At 33.7% G+C, this 21,765-nt stretch overlaps 1 protein-coding gene and 1 long non-coding RNA gene across 4 annotated transcripts; both read right to left on the bottom strand.

Annotated features, from left to right (window-relative positions):
• Positions 1–114: 114 nt before the first annotated feature.
• LOC131032753 (uncharacterized) lies at positions 115–18,770 on the bottom strand. Of its 3 annotated transcripts, XR_009103515.2 has the most exons (10): positions 18,550–18,770; positions 18,316–18,433; positions 3,842–4,071; positions 3,379–3,471; positions 3,097–3,158; positions 2,681–2,747; positions 2,447–2,531; positions 2,231–2,335; positions 443–516; positions 115–348 (listed from the first exon to the last, which is right to left on the bottom strand). It is a non-coding gene; the product is annotated as an uncharacterized LOC131032753 (long non-coding RNA). The 3 variants fall into 3 exon arrangements; XR_009103514.2 differs by lacking the exons at positions 443–516; positions 2,681–2,747; XR_009103513.2 differs by lacking the exons at positions 2,681–2,747; positions 3,842–4,071; positions 18,316–18,433; positions 18,550–18,770 and adding an exon at positions 3,562–3,821.
• LOC131876308 (uncharacterized) lies at positions 4,319–18,302 on the bottom strand. Its single transcript, XM_059221244.1, has 2 exons — positions 4,481–18,302; positions 4,319–4,375 (listed from the first exon to the last, which is right to left on the bottom strand). The coding sequence occupies exon 1, from the start codon at positions 9,175–9,177 to the stop codon at positions 7,696–7,698; it is 1,482 nt and encodes a 493-aa protein (XP_059077227.1). The 5' UTR covers positions 9,178–18,302; the 3' UTR covers positions 4,319–4,375; positions 4,481–7,695.
• Positions 18,771–21,765: the final 2,995 nt, after the last annotated feature.

The raw sequence follows: 21,765 nt of genomic DNA on the forward strand, positions 1-21,765 counted from the left end.
TATAGTTAAAAGACTATACGAAGTTAAAGACTATACCAAGTTAAAGGCCATACCAAGTGAAGTTAGTGATATAGATGAATTAAATGTAGAAAGAATGGAAGAGAGAAACAGAACTAAAAAAAAGTGAGTGTCACAACCTTAATAATTGTAAATAGTAGTTGATTGAGTCTAGATTTAAACAACTCCTCTAAAACAAATTGAATGTTAATGACCAGATGATTATCAACACCTTCATGTATCAGAACAACCTGTTCTTACATGTTAAAAAACATTTCTTAAAGAATCAAATATTTAGAGAGCTGCTAAAAGCCATAAGATATGTAATGGCTTATGTCCAAGTAATTTGCACTGCAAGGAAAGCAACCAACTACATTTGTCATCAATAGTAAAAGTTATGGTCAACCAAATATGGAAGGGTTAAACCAAAATTAGAACAACTTACTTCTTGATGAGTAACAACATGAAACTAACACAATCAATTTTGTTTAAATTACAACCCTTGCTCAGTTTTAAAGCCTGCATATTTCAGAATGTGGTAAATTTAGAAGTTAACACAAACTATTGCACTATGGAAATGAAAATATCTTGCAAATCTGAAATTTATAACTTTAGGATATAGATGGAGATTTAAATCAGCAACATAGGATATTCACACAACACAATGTGCAGAAAAACGCGTTTGGGCAAAAACTTCCCAAGAAAAGAGGTCAAGTATGTATTATCTTGATAGAACGTTACAATAGATTCACTTCCTTCAATTTGAGAGCAGTTGTGTATTCATGCAACTTCTCATAATGTTTCCATCTTAAGCCCGCAACTCATGAAGGCGTAAAATACCATCATAAAATATTCGCGTGAGTGAAAACAAGTTTCCAAAATACTATGGTAAAAATCCATATAATGCTTGCATGCTAAACATGTCTGTTAATTTGTTTCACCTTATGAAGATAAACACATGCTGGATTTCTTCACATAAATACATTCGAATGCATGCATAAATCACCAAAGTATTACAATTTCCAACATGGTATCAGAGCCATGGGCTTTTTCTTTGTGGTTTATTTTTCAAGATTTTGTGATCAACATGTTTTGTTTTGTATTTTGTGTTTGTGTTTTTGATCCCATTTTGGTGATTGCATGCCATTCAAAAGAACGAGTTGCAACTTGGACAGAAAGTTTGGAGGCAGAATTTTTAAACAGATATTGCCAAAGCACTGGTTAGTTATTTTTAAATTTGAGATTTGATCTTAAAACCCATTTGGGCCAAAATAAATCTCTGACAAATGTATTTCGACTGCGACAACCTTGAAAGAGTTCAGGATTGAGGGTTTGAAGCTCCTCCAATGGCAAAAGCAGGTCGTTGTACTAATAAATTTTACCAGAATTTAATAATTTTGGTGTGGTATTTTGGTCCTCTTTAATTTCAGATAATGATTGATGCCTATTGTCTAAATCTATATGCATCATGCATGGCATCTTTTTGAGCAGATGGCCTTTTTGAGGTGGTAGGGGTGTTTAGTTTACATACAGTGATCTTCAAATCTATTGGATCTGTGGCATCTTCCTGAGAAAAATGCATTTTATGGTTAGATTTTACCTTAGAGCTAGTTTATGTTCACAAGGTTGAGCCTTTGACCAAACAGCCAAGGCGTTTCGCTCTTACTCCAAATGTTAAAGGTTCAAATCTTAGCAGTGTATTTTTATACAAGAGCATTTTGATGTTTTTATCACCTTAGTGCATAGTTATAGGTATGCTTTTGAGTCGTGTGGTGTTTTTCCAAAAAAAAAAAAAAAAGGTCTGGGATCATGAAATAAAACTTTCTCAAGTCAAATTATTTATTTGTTGAAATGTCTAGAGGTCCTTGTGAAAAGTGTTATTTGTTGAACTTACACCCATCGAAATTGCAGAATTGTGTATAACCCATAATACATGGATCAACAAAAGTGAGCACAAAAATTAAAATGAATGAAGAGTTAAATCTATTTCTTACCTCTTGTTCAGTACTACAAAGTGAACAGATGACTTGCCAAAGTAGAATAAATACAGATTAAAATTGCACTGTAGAAGGAGTTTTAAAACTTGCAACATAGAAATATTTCAAGTGTTACTTCTACTCGATACTATAATACTATAATCTATAAAATAATTTAATAAATACAAAAAACATTTGGCATGCGAAAATTGGAGTAACAAGTAATATCTGACAAGAAAGGGCAAAAGATAATATACATTTTGCACATCATGGTGAGGAATGTCATCCCTGCCAAGTACATCAACCTTCATAGAATTCTAAGAGGCAATTTGTAATTATTGTAGTGTGTATGACATGCAATCCTGTAGAGAAGAGTATGTAATATGAAAAGGTGCGAAAAACATGGAGCTGTAAGAAATGCTAATTGTAGAGATTAGGTGGTGGAAAAATAGCAAAAAATAGAAAAGAGGAACCTTAGAAAATGCACAGGAAGAATTGAATGCAGGAAAGAATTATCGTGGAGGGCGCATTAAGAAAATTTCCCAAGGACAATTGTTCCTGCAGTGAGAAGCGAAAATAAATTAATGTTAGCATTTAAAATGGAGGAAAGGAATTGGAAAGCAATTAATTGTTTGAGTGAAATGGGAAAGATAACAAGAGAGAAAATGAGAGCAATGTAAAATATTTAATTGAAATTTGTAACACACATAATTAGTGTGATAAATCTGGAATGCAGCGAAGTTTCAAAACATCTTGAAGTTGTTTTTTTGTTGCCTGCAAATTTTGTAAGGACAACATAGTCATAGGTTTGTGATATAGATGGACGAAGTACATGTTGCAAACAAAGTGTTTTGAAATGTAATGATGATTAAAAAGGTGTAAGCAATAGAGTTGAAAATAAGAGTGTCTACTGTAAAAGTATTATGTTGACGGAGGTGGCCAGTGAAGTTTGGATACGTGTGAAATGCAAAGTACCTATTTTGTGTATTTCAGTGATAGAAAAACAAATTGTATAAGGATGAGAATGTAGGCAATTGATAATCAATGAGAAGAGGAGTATAGTATCATAACGAGACAAGAGAAATAATGATGCAAGAGGAAAGAAGGTGCGAGGAAAACTTACAATGCATGAGAGCTGAGGCTTGAAAGTGCAAGGTAACCAATGGAATATATTAGCAATCCTGTCTATGAGATTTTTGGTATAGCAACGTATAGGGCATGCAAAAAAAGTGGATATAGATGTTAGTGTTGAAGATGCAAGCTAATATATTTAAAAATAGAATATTATAAAATGAAATGCACAGAATAAGAATCCAAGTAAATTAAGTAAAAGATATATAATAAGGAATTCACAGTAAAATTTAATTATATGTCTAAACTGTGAATGTTTGATACGTATGTATACCTGCATTGTGTAGGAAGAAACTGCATTGAACGGTTGATTGACAGTGATTGAAGTGGACAGGCAATAGGTTGCAGCTATCTTATAAAGAGGTAACTAAGATTAAAGCAAGACAAAGTAGTTAGTGAGTGAAGTGGATGGTAATGTGTTGCAAGTGTGTTATACCTGAGATAGTTTTATACTTACAGGTGTAGAGGCCTAGAGAATAGGAGACTTTTAAAACTGTATGTCGCCATGTAATGCTTTTTGAATTTGATGAAGAATTGAACAATGTCAATGGAAGGGATAAAATAAAGTGCAGAGGGCGAAATAGGAACAGTGCAGAATTAAGGAAATGTTGAAGGAAAACAAAAATTAAATCTATTTGTAATGGGGAGATAAAACACTAGAATAAAGAATGCTAAAAGTGGTAAATAACTATAATGAGCAATTTTAAAATATTTTAAGAAAGTAAAACGAATACGACCTAAAATATGTGGAACAAAATGAAAGGATATTGGTGAAATAGAAAAACTCATTTAGTTTGGTTGGTCAAAAGATTTTGCCTGCATTGAAGGAGGGGGGCATTAGAAGGATTAATTTTGTAAAGTTGCAAAGAACATATGAAGTATGAATTTGGAAATGACTTGAAACTGTTTGCGTGTAATTGGTACCGAATGGAAGCATGGGTATGTTGTTTTCTATTAATAGCTATCTCTGCAAGAAAAAGAAGATATATGTTTAGTATCTCAAATTCAACATATATACAACTCATGTGCTAAAACAACTATAAGTGGTGTGGCAAATGTAACTATGATTATTAATTAATGTAGACAGAAAAACTGAAAAGAAATTTTCTAGTGAGCATTGAATATGCCTTGAAAGAATTACATGGCCACATAAAACGAAGAGAATGCAAATTTTGTATGTTTGATAGGTATGTATACTTGCATTTTGCAACAGAAATGTGCATTGAACAGTTGATTGACAATGAGTACAGTGGAGAGGCAATGTATTGTAGCTGGCATACAAAGAGGCAAGTTAGATAAAACTGAGATAAAGCAATGTTAGAGTATAAAAATTTGTCAACAGAGTATATTCGAGGAAATAAAAGTAAATATCATACCTGAGATAGTTGTTTATGTTGGAGCAATGAGTTTTGAATGTAACAGACACTTTTGTAACAAAACTTATCACAAGTATAATACACAGTTCCTCTAACAATGGCATTAATAAAAGCTCTTAAAGTTCGCATAGATGTATAATGTTGGAGCAGCAGCACAACCACGATGATGTTTCAAATTAGATTGTATCACAAATGTTTGATTAGTATAAAGTTTAAAATTGATTAGAAATATATTCATTTTAGTGTCAAAAGAGTTACAAAGTTAATTGAGGGTTGAGGAAGACATGTTTTGTAGACAAAAAGAACAAACTAAGCATATTACTGATTTTTTTGTGTATAACTTTGTATAATTTATATTGACAACACATTTCAGCTACAACCAATGATAAGTTCAAAAGTGAGAACGAGAACATGAAACTAGGCCTCTATGATTTAATATGTACCAAGGGTACATTTAAAAAACATATGTTTCAGTAACCTCAAAACAAATGACAGATAACAGGGTAAAAGTAGTTTTGGAGCATAGAAAATCATGAACAGAGTATATTTGAAGGAATAAAAGTAAAATATTATACCTGTGATAGTTGTATATGTTCGAGCAGTGAATAATTGATGTTGTAAAAAGCTATTGGAAAGGGTTTGTAATTTTTTTTTTGCATATTTCTCCGTATTTTTTGTACTAGGTATTAATGTATATAGAGAAACTGAAAAGAAATGTTGAAGTGAACATTGAATATGTCTTCAAAGAATTACATGGCCACATAAAAAGAATTACATGTAAACTTTGTATGTTTAATAGGTATGTATACCTGCATTGTGCAGGAGAAAACTACATTGAACGGTTGATTGACAATGAGTGAAGTGGACAGGCAATGTATTGTAACTATCTTACAAAGGGGCAAGTTAGATAAAAGTGACATAAAGTAATGTTGGAGCATAAAAATTTGTTAACAAAGTATATTTGAAGCAATAAAAGTTACATACCATACCTGAGATAGTTGTTTATGTTGGAGCAGTGAGTGATGTGAATAGGCAATATGTTGTAGTTGTGTTATACCTGATTTAGCTTTAGACAATCATTGCAGCCTGTATAGATAGGAACACTTATATGTAGTGCTCAATGCAACATGGAGGATGTCTTAGAATGAATGCAATCTAAAATGAACAGTGAGGTCAAAAGAATTAGTACCAGGGATGATTAAGAATGCACATGTTTTGAAGAGATAAGACCATGTAAAACTATAATTACCTTGTTGAAAGCAGAGGAATGTAACAAAGATGGTTCTGGACTAGAAGATTTTAAGTTGAATAGATATTTGTTTGTGTAGAGAGCAGCTGCAAACGAGTTTCCTCTTTCTTTCTAATGGTTGTATAAGCATTATTTTGCAGTTTGGAATACCTTTCAAAAGAGAATGGTGGTTCAATCCATATCCCATCAATTGTCTTCACTCTTGAAATAGCTGTGAATGTGAGTCCTTGCTTTTCAGTATTACCTATGTCTATTGTAGCTTTGTCTAATGTAAGTCCTTGAGATTTGTGAATAGTGATGGCCCAAGACATAGTCAAAGGTACTTGCGTATGCCTGCCTCGTGTTATTGGCAAAATGGGTATGTCTTTTGGATGAGCTATATCCCATGGAGGTCCATTATAATCCTTGAATTGCACGGCCACATATTTTGGCAAGTCTAGTGGTTTTGTATTGTTTTCATATACAATTGTTTTTATGAGACCAATAGCACCATTGACAAGGCCAACTTAAATCCACAAATTAGCTATTAACATCACTACCTGATTTATAGAAAGTAATACTTCTAATGGTAGTTGTTCATCATTGTCATATTCAATATTTGTTTGCTTACCAACTTTAGCTAAACTTAGAGCGACAGGAAAATTCAATTCTTTGAGCATTTTCCTGTTATGCAACCGTGCAGATTCATTTGTTGCAAATAAATGGATTGATGAGTTGAAATCCTTCTTTTGTTGAATAGTTAATGTTGCATTTTTCTGGCACATCAGAAACTACCAATCATGTTGCAGTGCTTGAGCATTTCTTAAGTTCTGAAGGATTGTTCTAAATTGTTGTTGTCTTATAGATGCACCTTGTTGGTGGAAAATAGTGTCCAATGTTACGACAATAGTAAAAGAATGCCATAAACTAAGGGCTGTAGAGTGTGATGCATATATAGGTTTATCCATTACAAGGGGAAGCTGAGCAAAATCACCCTACAAGAATTATGGACACCCCACCAAAGCTTTCATGTTGATTGTTAGGGAATGCTTGGCGCAAACGACTATCTATCTTTAGCAGTAATTTTGGGCCTAAAAAGCTCATTTCGTCTATCAGAATATATTTAATATGTTTCAATTGTTCTTGTAATGTCATTAATGACTGCCCTGTCAAAGGATGCATTTCTCATATAGGTATGCGCAACCCTGCATGGATTGTTGTTGCTTGTATATTAAATGCAGCAACACCTGTTGGTGCTAAAACAAGTAATGGGTTTGTCGTGACAGCTAGAGATATGTTCAATTGTTTCCTAATGCAATCAATTAAAAATGATTTACCAGTGCCAGTGGTGCCTTGAACAATCATTCGTAGAGGTGTTGTTGTAGATTGATTATTATGATGCTGTAGAATAATGTCAAGCGCAACTTTTTGTTTAGGCGATAGCTGAATTTTTTGTGTGTCCTAAGTTGAGATTTTCATGCTAGTGTGTCTGAATTGTATCTTGCTTGCAGCTATGAATTGAAGAGCAGTACAGTCTAATTGATCATCCACAATAGTTGCTCCCCACAAGTAGTTAATATCGTAATCACCACGACCTAGCATTTGCAGATCATTTTGGGCAAAGTTATTTGTAGCTCTCATTTGTGAGATTAATTCCCACTCATATAGATTTGTATCATCTTGATGTTGAGAACCATTATTGTCACTGACATCTTCATGTGGAGGGTTGCAATCATCTATAATTTGTTGATTGTGCAAACAGTTGTAATTAGTCTTTTTAAAGTTTTTCCAATTTTCTATAATTTGTTCCTTTGAAGTTCCTACTTCTGTTGGGATGTCCCAAAACGGTTTGTATAGCAGCAGTTCAAACCAACAGAAAACCTCGAACTCATTGGTATCTTCATCTGGAGGCTCTCTAAACTGAGGATATACAGTCACAATTGCTTTTTTATCCCTGATGTGCCATTTTGATTTTTTGCATTGAGAATTATATGAGAACCCTTGTGCTGATTCTAGCAGACTTGTTGCATTTTTCAAAAGGGCGCTGCATATAAGCATGGACATAAGTTGTGGAAAGGTCAGTTCCATTATTTGATTTTATGACACGATGCAGTATTTTTCTGCCAACAAATTGTCGGCTACAACTTAAAAGAGGCAATTTCTGTAACATATGGCAAGTTTCTTGTGCACTGATATCACGGTCTACTACCATGCCCATCATAAATTTCTGATATGTTAGTAAGATGGTATCTTCAGATTTAGTTGTATTCACTATCGTTTTTAGCATTTCAATATAGGATTGCGATTTGTTTTCTGATTTGGAAGCATACTTTGAAATGTATTGGAGGACAACTTTTTTTGAAGTGACTGGTTGACAATCAATATTAGCTCTCCATAGTGAAAGCATCCAAGGATTATGAATATTCAAACGATCATCATTTCTTGTAGGTTTATAGCATGGGTTGTTGTCATTGTCAACTGTCAACGTAGACATCTCTTGTTGAACCCATGGAGCTTTGTAACGACATTCAAATGTGGGACCCTTTTTCTTGAGGCATGTATGTTCTGTGCATTTTGTGTGTCTCTGTAAAGTATTAAGTAATGCGTCATAATCCAATGCAGGGTCTATGGTGAAGATTTTTTTTGTATCAGCTAGGCATGGATCATCCAATGTAGTGTAGTGTATTGCATTCATCCGGTCTGCTGCGTTGCGAGGATTCCAAGCAGAAACATATTTGTCAAAGAAAGCTTTTGCCATTTGGACCTCATTATCATCTGTCCAATCAATGGTTTCCATATTTGGTGCTCCAGGGAGCCATAAGAAGCCATGAATATGCCCTGAGCCATGGTGTTGCCATTCATACCTATACCAATGATCCTTTGCTTGGAACAACTTTTGAATAACTTCTTGACGAAATATTGTAAATCTATTGTGAAGGTATAATGATGTTATATGTGGATTGCAAATCACATGGTCTATAAGTTGTTTTCTTGTAAACTGTGTGTTTTGGCCATCATTTCCAGAGAAAAGCCTATGCAAATTAGGCCATTTAGTATCAGTTGAGGTCAATGTAAAGAACAATGTTGGGATCCCCAATTGGAAGATCATTGCAGTAAGCTCTTTTCTAGATTTACTCCAATATGCACGAGTGCCTCGAAGTGTTGCACCAAATCGCAACAATTGATTTGGCAACTGATCATCAAGAGTGTTTTGCAAGCGTTCATGCAGCGCTTCCATAGTGGTTGGGATAGGTTCTCCCAAATTAGTTCTAATGAAGATAGCTGCAGATTGTTGCAAACGATGTCTCATAATTAGATTGTAAATGTAATATCGAAATCTAACATGTTGTCCAAATCTTTGATTAGCATATCTCATTAAGTGGAGAGCATATTCATGTAAATGAACATGTTTGATATGTGGCTGAAGTGGAAGTGCAACTCCAAATGGGAAAAGCATTGGGAATGCCATGCTTAACAAGCCTATTGTATTATATTCATTTATCGGAGACAAGTTTATTTCAGGCCAAGGCACATTATTATTAGTATCAACATCTAACTACAAGGTTCTCTTAATTGTATCTAGTTCACGGGTTGGAGCAAGTAGTTTTGGAATAAAAGATGATGAAATTTCTGCATCATATTCATTGCAATTGTCAAGAAGGTCTTCTGTTGGTGGAATAACTGTCACATCAGTATCTTCTTCTAAAGAGTGCAGCATATTTGATATATCTGTTGTAGTATCAGGAAGCAAGTTGACAGCATCAAAGTCTATGACAACATCATTATAGTACTGGTCATGTTGAATTTTATAGCTCAATGCATCCATAACATGGAATTTATTTACATAACAATCATATTTTTTGCCTTGTATATTACTTCGATGGACAATAAGAACTTCAAGGTCTTTTAGTTTTCATGGCAAAAGCTTTGCTATTTCTGAAATATCTTGGGGAAAACTTATAGTGTGACCAGTGTATTTGTATTGGCCACCTCTTGCATGTCTAACTTGCAAAACAAGAGCAACCCTAGCTATAAGCATCTCCTCTACTTGGGTAAGTTTTTTTAACACAACGGGTTGCTCGCCTGGGTCTAAGTTATTTGCCAAAGAGAAACGATGAACGCCATTTTCAGAAAAGCATCCGGAACAGATAATATGCTATTGGTTCCTACCTATTACTATTCCAATAGATCTTTCCTTACAAATAGTACATGTTTGAAGCATGGACAATGAATCAATGCGATGGCGGAAGGTTTGCAATGTTTGAATGTACTCTATAGAAGATAAATAATTTGTTGTGCATTGTTGTGTTGTTGTAGTCTGTAATATTGTCTGATGGTATAGAGGTTGCCTATTTTGTGCTGGATGTTTCTCTTGTAGTTTGCCACTATTCAAGGAAGGTTGTTGTATTTGTTGCGATACAATGTTGGTCTGGTCACATGATAAAGGAAGGTTCTGATTTAGAATAAGTGAATCTGAATCCATCATCTGTGGGGGGTTGCATGGTGCAGGCACAGGCACAGGTAAGAGCATTTTGTGTTTCATTCACTCCAGGCGACGCTTTTTAGATATTTCTTCTCTATGTTCTGCATAATAGCGACAATTTTGTTCTCTCTTTTTTGCTTTCCTAAGATTGCATTCTTGCATTGTGGTTTGCATTAATATTTTAGACAATTTAAATGAACAGAGCATATAAGATTCTTAGTGTGCAAGAAACAACTGTTAAAAATAGTGTCTATGTTCTAATCTATGTAGTTTTATTTGAAACTTCTGTTTGATGCAATCTGTGAATTGCATATGTTAAATATTTTTGCACAAAATTTAAGCACATACCCATACATATAACTCTACATGCATTGAGGAATGCATGCACATAAAAGAATATGGATAGAGACAAGTTTACTTACATATGTAGGCACACAACTTTCAAGATATACAATGTTGTGCATGTGCATATATATCTACCGTGAGTGCTTGCCTTTGTATGTACATGTTTATAGGTGCGTGGAAGTTTGTAGCTATGTAAAAATATATGTATGCATGTATGTGTATGGATTTTTTTATAAATGTATATACCAATTTCCATGATATACACATACATGTGTACGTATTTCTATACAGAAGCACAAACACATACATATAATCATTTATGCATTGATACATGCATGCAGATAAAAAATATGTTACACAGAGATTTACTTACATATGCAGACACACAACTTTCAAGATATATAAGATTATTGATGTGCATATATATCTATTGTGAATGCCTTCCTTTGCATGTACATGTATACAAGTGAATATGTGGTTGTATGTATGCGAGTATGCAGTTGTGCAGGACCATACGTATGCATGTATGTGTATGGAAATATATGTAAATGTATATAGCAATTTATATGTATCTTTTTATATCGTGATACATAAATGGAGATGTATATGTTTATGCATACCAGTAGACGCTGGAGAGAACAAATAAGGCAACAGACATTTGCATAAATTGAATGAATACAAAGAAGAATATGAAACCTATTGTTTTCAAAAGAGGAAAAGGCCAATGAATCTAAATTTTAACTATATGTCAATTGGCAAGGATGCTCAAAATATCCATTTGAATTTATAGTTCAACAATAATGAGAAGCAGAAGTGTGTCTGGGCCAAGCATTAGAACATATCTAAAAGGATTCAAAATATTACAATAAAAAAAACAGACAGGTCAACCAAATGCTTTGAATATTAAATAACAGTAAACATAAACAACATTGTACAAGTCATTGACATTGCAGATTATAATTTGAATTGGGCAGAGATAGTGTGGTGGAATAACACAATTTAGAAATCATGATTTCGAGGTCAGGAAATTTATTAAAACAACATAGATTGAAGCTATTGGTTGTTGTTTTAATATTTGCCCCAATGTGTAATCTGTATGGTTTCTTTCTTATTATGTTTTTACAGCATAGTATAAATAAAGATATACAAATTAAGAATATTTGGAAAACATGGATGTTCAATAATAACACAACAGGAAAAGGTACAAAAGGATACAAGACAAGAAGTTGCAAAGAAGCAAAATTGCATTCGATATATTTTAGATGCATGGAAGCATGGCAGAACAAAACAAGAATTGGATTGACCAGGTAAAATCAACAATTTTGGCAAACATGGACAACTTGAAGTAGAAGCAACTTTTGGAGAATTTTACAACAAAAGCAATGTCAAAAACCAAAAGTTTTGGACAGCCAAGGAAAACACGAGTTTAGATAGTGCTGAAATACATAACCATCAATAGTTTAGTTATGTTTGTTGATTACCACCAAAAACCAATAACAAGCTATATATTCTATGAAGATCAAAAGACCCATGAAAAGCATCACTATCTAATTGGTCTTGAACTGTGTAGCTGCACTCATCCGAGCAATGTCTGCAATCAGAAGAGTACATTCAGCTTGGAAATCAATTTTCGCAACTTTGGTAATTGTTGCTTTGAGCCTGGGCTCTGAATTGTACATGTCTGTTGTAACAGAGAGTGTGAAAACAAAGCAAGATAAAAGGATATCCTTGATAATGGTCTGAGATGTTTTCTCTATAGTCAAATCGTACTGCAGCATGTAAAGGTCCTTGGCAGATATTTGCAGTAGATTTGTGCCAACCTCATCAAAGGCAGTAGCCCAAAGAGTGCCTGTATGATCTTGGAGCTTCATCTGCAATAAGTATTTGTAATTGCATTCTGGCATGAGTTTGACATCTTGAACAAAACCATACATTATCATTTTGCTGGATGCATTTCTTTTTACACTCTTTGCCATTAATTTTCAAAGGGCGGGCTGGATAGCAAAAAGAATCAGTTTTAATGATTCTCACAACAACCCTAATAGTAGTTTCAATTGTTTCAGAGAGAACACTTGTACGTTCTAAAACAGATATGATTGTCATCCTACTATATTGTGAGTTAAGTTGTCCAGCAACACATGACAGTGGTAAAAGGTCATTTGGAATCTTTCCTCTTGACATAAGTGTCTCTGTTTCAGGGATAGAAGGGTTTATATTTACAATTGTTGTTGTGGTTGTGTTGATCAACTTTCCATTGAAATAACCAGCACGAGCATTTCTGACTGCAAGGACAACAGTTGTTTGGGTTGCATGCATGTTCTTCAAATCTTCACCTACCCCTTACCATGTTGCTCCCCATAAGTTAACATCAACAATAAAAGTTGAGACATCATTTATTTTGACAGTTCTCTTTGTTACTTCGCTTCCATCTTTTCTGCGAATTAATGAGGGTTCTCCAACAACAACTACAATACCAATAACATCAACTAAAGTGTTGTTGGTCCAGTATGTAATTTCATTGATCGGTGTGAATTGAGAATTGTTTCCTTTGCTATCAACAACAGCATCACAATGCTTCAATATTGAATTATTGTCCAAAGTTATCTCAAGATGACTGTTAAGCTTATTCCATTTTGTGTCAGCTTCTTTAATGCAACCTTTTGATACAGTATAATATGTTCCTGCTTCAACCCTATGATAATGCATCTCTGCTACATCGCCAAAGCAAGTTATTCTAATTTCAGTACCTTCATCATCTATCATGTCAAAGCTAAAGACTTGGCCAGTGGACTTTGGTGTACTATACTGATGCATCTTCCTCTTGTTTGTCATATGCCCCTTTATCGTCCATTTATTTTGATAGGGGTTCAAGGCTTTAATCAGGCTGATATTAACAGAAGATTCATGTTGCACGGGTGGGAGGTGTATTCCAAATTTAAGGGAATGTTTAGTTGTGGGAGGTGTGTCTCGACCCAACATTTGTTGTTCTTGCTCTTTAAATAGGTATCTAGGTTTTCCAAGCAATGGAGAATTTGTAAATTTGACAGCAAGGCTGAATATTACTATAGTCCTGTAAAACGAACAAAACAAGAGGTTGAATAATCTGGATAGTGTGCAAAGGGAGATTTGAAAAGCCAAGAACAAATCAGCAGAACATATAGAGGGCCCTACCTCGAGTTCCAAATATTTCTACAAGCATAAGCTGTCAATGATAGGATAGAGCCTATCTTTAATGTCTCTGAAAGCAGCAAATCACTGTACGTAGGTGGGAGGATCGCCAATTGCATGTGCGTGTCATCAGACAAAACAACCCTAAATTAGGCACTATCTTCTTCATCGACTGTCAATTTTTCAAAAGACAAAAGCTGAAGCACTGGAGAGGGGACATCATCCCCAGCATTGATACAGAGGATTGTATGTGGGGTCAATTGTAATTGTGGTTCCACTTCCTACAAGGATAATAGAAGACAACCAAATAGATACACAAGGTCATGTACATTCGTATGCATAGGCATGGGTATGGCAGCCTCTTTTTTTTTTTTTGGAGCTTCCAATTTGTATTACTATCTATGTGTGCTTCTCTTTATAGATGTTATTTTGTGTGCATGGACAGATTCTAGATTGATGTATTCAGACATGCAAATGCACAAGGACAATGCAGAGAACACCTCTATCAATTTATTTATATATATAAATACATAAACAGATCTAAAAAAGTACTTGAAACAGTGACATATGTTGGTATATGCACTTGCATTGATGGATGAGAATGCTTTGCAAAAGAAAATAACAAATAGAGATATAATGTTTGTGAATAAGATGAATATGAGAAAACATATGAATAAATAAGCTCACTGAAGTTTTTGCAGAAGGTTGTTCAGAGGCATCAGGAGGGGCTGTCAGAGACGACATAATGGTAACTGTTCTCGAGAGATGAGGAATGGGGTTTTGTATGGAGAAACAGTAAGTCTATGTCACAACAATAAACATAAGTGAATGTATTTTAACGATAAGCACAACTCATATTGCACTTGGGGCCAAGAGCAAATCTTCAGTCGAACCAAATCGCAATGAAAATTTAAAGTTAGAATCACCAATGTATATGTAGAGTTAGAAGACAACTACTTATCAAGAACACTTTGAACACCCCCCTCTGCATTTAAAGAGTTTTAGAAAAACTAAAAACAAAAAATCGCTCCAATCAACGGTAAAACAAGTGTTGCATATAGATACAACAAATGCCTCCTAGACTCAAGTAAATTTCTAATTACTTATATATGCATAGATGTTTGATATTTAGGTTCAGTTGTATATAATATGTAGTTACAGCTATTGGAGCAATGAATCTAGTTTGGCTCTCTTACTGCAATCGACCATAAACAATTGGCACATAGATGCAACAAATGGTTCCTAGAATCAAGTACTTTTCTAATCACAGGAAACTCTACAAATGAAATCTGGCACCTGTCTGTATTTCTGACAACCATTCACATATTACAAGTTTTGCAAGGGCCAAAGCGCAAAAGAATGCAGGATTTGAAGGGGTTAAACCAGATATGTTCCTCAATTGCAGAACAGAAAAAGAAATATAAGGCAGTGCATTAGAAGAGGAATAGAGTCACTCGATGGGATCCATTTGAACAAACATTGCAGAATAACATCTCAACTACAAGAAAATAATTTCTCAAATACAATATGTTGTGTACTTGGTAAAATGTATAAATTCCGCAGACATGACAATGGTGAAAGTCAATGATTCAACGATATGTTTTTTTTGTCCAATGTTACACTAATTGTTGGGGGTTGATGTGAAACTTTTGTTTCACATTTTGATACTGATTTACTTGTCAGTTCTTAGTTTAGGCACTAAATTGGGTGGGTATGTGCAGACTCGATTGCTGTTAGTGATGCCATAAAGGGCTAATCTGTGTTTTGAATGCTGAGCCTATTTACAAATTTAGTACACAACGTTTGGCATTGAGACATCCTACAGAGGGGCACACCCATTTAACTACCTACCCTTTTCGTTTGAAACTTTTGATGAATCTGCAGAGCAAATTGAGCCTTTTGTGTTTCACATTATGATACTGATTCACTTGCCAGTTTTAGTTTAGATGCTAAATTGGGTGGGTATGTACAGACTCGGTTCCTGTTAGTCATGTTATAAATGGCTAATGTGTCTTTTGAATTCTAGGCCTATTTTCTTTTGCTTTAATGTTTCTAACATTGCCCCTTCATCTGGAACAAGGTAGGATTAACAACAGAAATTAGTCTCCAAGAAGATGTATTTGAACAGTGAAGCTTGCATGAGCAAAGAGTTGTTGTGCATGAGAGTGAGAGTTATTTTCTTGTCTAATTGCCATTAAAGTACACAAGGCAATATGTAATATCAAACAAGCAATGCAATGCACATTAGGAATGAACACCGCAAAACATATCTCTAGTTTTTTTATAAAATCTGTGCTTAAATAGGAACATTTCTTTTTCATCAGTTAAAAGAACTGCCAATTTTTTTGTTAGTGGAAAATTAATTATTTGTTGCAGGAAATCCCATGGAAGGTTGCAAGTGGAATGCATGATGGAAACTGCACATATATCCTTGCCATCGTAGTAAATGGCCGCTTGTGGCCCAGAAACTGTGTGTTAGCAATGGCCTTGCAAATCCCAGAAATGGATGGGAGAGTTTTATTTCCGGTAGCTATCTCAATGGTGGACATATTGTTGTTTTTAGACATGCCATACTGATTTTGCCATGCAAAATTTTACAACCAATGGCTATGGAAAACAATATGCTAAAGAGGAAATTAGACTGCATGCTAGTCTTAGGAAGATTTAGTAGACTAGTCATTCCTTACGTCTCAAACAGTACAATTCTGTGTATTTATCTGTGACTTTAATAGCAATTCAAATTATTATTATTATTGCAGTGAAAGTTATGGGTTTGTCTATCTGAACTTGGAGCTCTGTTTTGGAAACACTAATGCTTTTAAACTAGGGCATGCAGATTTTCTGCATCACATTGAGGGAGAGTGAATAACCTTTCCACTCATGTATTTGGATGAGGGGAAATTTTAGTTTAAGCAACTGGCAATCATGGATGAGTTCAGAAGTCTACAAAATATTGAAATTTTTTTATTGAAAGTTTGTTTTTTGACTGAAAATTTGGATGCAGAAGAGGAAAATGTAAATTGAATTGTGTATTGCCTCCATCATGTAACCATGAGGTTTAGATTGAAACTCATATGGGGATATTTTGAGGATTTTTACAGAATAACTACATAACTCCAACTTTCCTTTTTTCTCTGAGATACTAGGCAAACACTACCCCTTATTAATGAAGAGACATGGCACGTTGTTAAAGTAGTCTCCTTTTACTGTAGCTAGTTGGAGGCCATTTCCTATGTTATCAAATTGAATCGACATAGCTAAGCATCTTTGTCATCTCACTCATACGTATGGCCAACATTATGTTACAAGCATTGAATTTATCCTACACATTGTTAACTTTTATCCAGCAAATTTCAAAACATTTGTTACAATTTATTCATTTATTAGGATTTCCCTATGCTGGACTCTAGCTTTTTAGAGCATTCCAAGTTTCTAATGTCGAATCTAGGAGTTTCCAATATTTTTAATATCGTTTCTAAGAGTTTTAAGATGTTCTTGCCATTTCTGAGACCTGCTTTTGGAAGTTTACAAGTACATTGTTTCTGATTCTTGGTGCAACATGGCACAATCGGGAACAATCTGAGCAAGGTTTTAACACGTATCATTGTTTCTAGTTGTACAGTTTCACCATCTCATTTCTAAACTATAACACATATTGTTTCTAGTTGTGAAAGTAGTCTCCTTTTGTTGTAGCTAGTTGGAGGCCATTTCCTATGTTATCAAATTGAATCGACATAGCTAAGAATCTTTGTCATCTCACTCATACGTATGGCCAACAATATGTTACAAGCATTGAATTTATCCTACACATTGTTAACTTCTATCCAGCAAATTTCAAAACATTTGTTACAATTTATTCATTTATCAGGATTTCCCTATGCTGGACTCTAGCTTTCTGGAGCATTCCAAGTTTCTAATGCTGAATCTAGGAGTTTCCAATATTTTTAATATCGTTTCTAAGAGTTTTAAGATGTTCTTGCCATTTCTGAGACCTGCTTTTGGAAGTTTACAAGTACATTGTTTCTGATTCTTGGTGCAACATGGCACAACCGGGAACAATCTGAGCAAGGTTTTAACACGTATCATTGTTTCTAGTTGTACAGTTTCGCCATCTCATTGCTAAACTATAACACATAGATTGCATCTTTGTATCTAATGCAATTCTTTTTAGCCTTTGTTTTTTTTCTCTAGGTAGATGCTCCTTTTATGTGCTTCTGTTGGCTATTGTTCCTGACTAATGTCATTACTGAGGAAAGTGAAAGTGCTATATTAAAAAGCAAACCGAAAACAAACCCTAATTTTGATTAATAGCAATTCAAATTATTATTATTATTGCAGTAAAATTTATGGGTTTCTCTATCATAGCATATAAACCATTTTTATGAAGTCAAACATGACCCAGATTTTGATTTCAAGGATGCTCCACATTGTTTTGCACGGAGTTAAAACCAGCTAGCGGGGAAAGCGAAAGTGCTATATTAAAAACCAAACCAAAAACAAACCCTAATTTTGAATTCAATGAGTTCAAATTGTAGATATTGTTATGCTCACCACCGCTGAACTAAACCACAGAAACGTAAGGACGAGGGTAAAAACTTTAAATAAAAATACCTGAAACTTCAATAAGTTCAAATTGCAGATATTGTTCTACTTGCCGTTGAAATAAACCTTGGCAGATATTGTTATCGCCGTTGCTAAGCTAAACCTTGGTAGATTGGTATTATCTCACCTCGCAAAGAAAACCCCAAAACAACTTAATTACTTCAAGTTGTGTGCCCAAGATCTCTCACAATAAAAACACCACGAAAACATAAGGATGAGGGTAAAAAATTTAAATAAAAATACCTAAAACTTCAATGAGTTCAAATTGTAGACATTGTTGTGCTCGCCATTGAAATAAACCTTGCAAGATATTCTTAGCATTGCTGCTGAACAAAACCTTGGCAGATTGGTATTATCTTGAGCATTAGAAGTACCAAATGCGAATGTTAATGCTATTGAAGCACATTTACTCTCTTCTACCTCCAATGTATGCCATCGCATGCAAGTTGCAACGCGCGTTTTCAACCGCCTTTTTTTTCGATTTAATGCTATTAAAGCACATTAACGACCCTCTACCTCCAATGTATGCCATCGCATGCAAGTTGCAATTTTCTGACAAGCATGTTTTCAATCGCCTTTTTTTCCGATACCTTTTTCCGAATGGCTGACACTTTCCCAGCAAACAAAACCTCATACTAAAATCCTATCGTCTTAATAAAGAAACAATGGGGAAAATTTACATACAAAATCAGACAGTTCAACTAATTTGAATCGTCTTGCATGTTTCACCCATAGCTTTCAACCGTTAATTTTTAAAACGAGGTTAGCCACTTCATATTAGGAAACGCCATCAACGTAATTAAATATAGAAATATTATATATCAATCTAAAACAAAATGAATATTATTGTCAACACTTTAATATATATGATAAGAATAAATAAGAATAAAATTTGTGTGTTTGTGTATGTAGGTAGTAAATAAAATAGTTCTAAAGTAAATTGGCAATCTTAATGATTGGAAACTAATTGATGATGGTTCCATCCCATTAATAAATAGAGTAAACTAGATGATCAAGAACTTCTCTCTCATAGCATTACTCTTGTCGCTTAGCAAATGTATCGTTTCTCGATGTTTGGACTTGACCTTGTTTATACTTTTCTCATTTTTTGTTTTGGACTTGGGTTCCTCTTAGACTTTGGGTGTGTGCCTATTATTTTTATCTTTTTAGTTTGCAAATAGTAAGGTCTTATTCATTAAAAAAATCTCAAACAAATAAGATAGTATACTTTTTAGGTAATGTATTTGAGTTTAATTAATAATAGCACTTATAGATTTTTATGAAGCATTACTAAGCATTTATGGTCATTTTAAATAATAACAAATCATGGCATTTATAATATTACCACAAGATATCTTATAAATGAATCCAAGATAAAATAATATTAATATTTTTGAATTTTAAAAACATAATTTATTTAAATGTTGTCATAATATAAAAAAATACTTTAATAATAAAAATGTTATAAATAAGAGTATACTGCAATGGTGAAATCTGCATACTTATCATGTTTCCCATTTGGTTTGGGGTCCATATTTATAGAGTGGTTTGGAATAACTCATAATTGACAAATGATGCACTATTGTATAAAGTTCTTCTCTTCTACAATCTATTACCCCCCCACCCCCCGCACCCCCGCAAACACCCCCCCCCCCCCCGCTTTTTACACATCCTCCCATATATTTTTTAGTTGTATATTATCTATAATCACATATATTCGTATACATTTGACTTTTACTATGTTGTCTATGTAAATATATATCCACTATCCACATCAATATTACTACACCTTTTTCCCCAATCAATTTTGTGTTATGGAAAATCTCACAGTGCATAGAACTAGTCCTTGATATTTGAAAAATTAAATAAAATTTATCACTTTTATCCCCACTCACATGATTTATTGTTATGTACCTATTTTTAAAGGCATTCAATTCTCATTCAAAAATCATTGAAAATTTTATGCATTAAAAAGGATAACCATTATAGGTATCTTTTGATTTTGAGCAACATAAAGAATACAAATCTACATCCTCATTCTAGAGCATCTATAACACTAAAAATTTATCTTCAATCATTTCAACAACTATCTATTATTTGTGTCATTACATGGCTAATCTTACAACATCCTAGGATTTCACTTAGAGTTTAAATATTCACTATTTTAGAGTTTTAGATCTATTATATGATTGCATCATCATTTTTTTTTATTTTGTGTTATTACATTGTTACAACTTTACTCCCTATGGATTGTGCTTTATTACAAATATCTTCACAAATATATCCACTCACCCACATGATTATGGAATTCATACTAGCAAAGTGTCAATTCTTCTTATAGCATATCGCATAATTATCTTTGATAAATACTTCACAAATTTTGTACTCAATCAATGAAATCCTAATGAGAAAATTGTATGATCTCTCCAACAATCAACTAGGGTATAATCTTGCACTACCAAAACTTTAGCACCCTTGGGGTTTTTTTTCTAGGGTTTCCAAGTCATCAAGAAGCTCACCAAATCACCAATTAGAAGAAAAAAGTCCAAGCATACCAAATCAGCTCCAAAAATATTCTTTTATTATAATGTAGGAATCCTCTAGAAATACCTTTTGAATTCCCATACTTTTTAATATTTCGTTTAAATCCCAAAAATAAAATAACTTTATTAATTTCCTTTTAAATATTTTAATTAAGTCACTTATAATATTTTATTGAATTAATTAAATAACATTACCTTGAAAATGCACTTTATCGAGTAATATTAAATAATTAATTTAAATTATTCCCTTTCTCACAACTTTAGCCAACAAGAATAAGATAGGATAAATGTTCTCCTAGATTACTCCTCCAAAGGGGAGATTACATAAATGATGATATAATGAATCCTTATAAAAGAAAATAAAAAGCTAAAAAAAGCAACCCTAAGGATTATGTGAGAATAGAATTAGATCATGATATGTGTCATCATCATATGACTTGAGACACCTAAAAGGTGAACATAAATTCAGTAATCTTAAGTTATAGAGTAGTAAATTACTCTACTACACCTTCTTAAGTACAACTTAGGGAGTAGCTAAAGCCTCTAAATGTGAATGCAAAAAATGGGTTCTAACAACTAAAGGCATGATAAGGCACCCATCTACAAATGAAAAAGACCCTGTTAGAAATTAGGATCTTAGAATACTAATCATTATAAACTATATATATATATATATATATGAGAATCATACTAGCATATATTTAACACATTGCACAAGATATACATGCCCGAGGGAAGACCCTTTTCGATAGGAAAAACCCCATAAAGCATCATTTTACTAAAACACTTATAAAATATAGTCTATTTAAAATAGACTAAACTTGCAGACACTTCTTCTTACTTCCACATGGCCAAAAATACCTTTTGTGCATAATGGTATAACTAGGTATATTGCTCCAAATTCGCATCCTCTTAA

Source organism: Cryptomeria japonica, chromosome 5 (genome assembly GCF_030272615.1).
Source record: "Cryptomeria japonica chromosome 5, Sugi_1.0, whole genome shotgun sequence".
In the NCBI taxonomy this organism is placed as follows: Eukaryota; Viridiplantae; Streptophyta; class Pinopsida; order Cupressales; family Cupressaceae; genus Cryptomeria; species Cryptomeria japonica.

What these genes read in the sequence shown, in the direction of transcription:
- LOC131876308 (XM_059221244.1), bottom strand. Translation starts at nt 9,177, where the DNA reads ATGGCATTCCCAATGCTTTTCCCATTTGGAGTTGCACTTCCACTTCAG.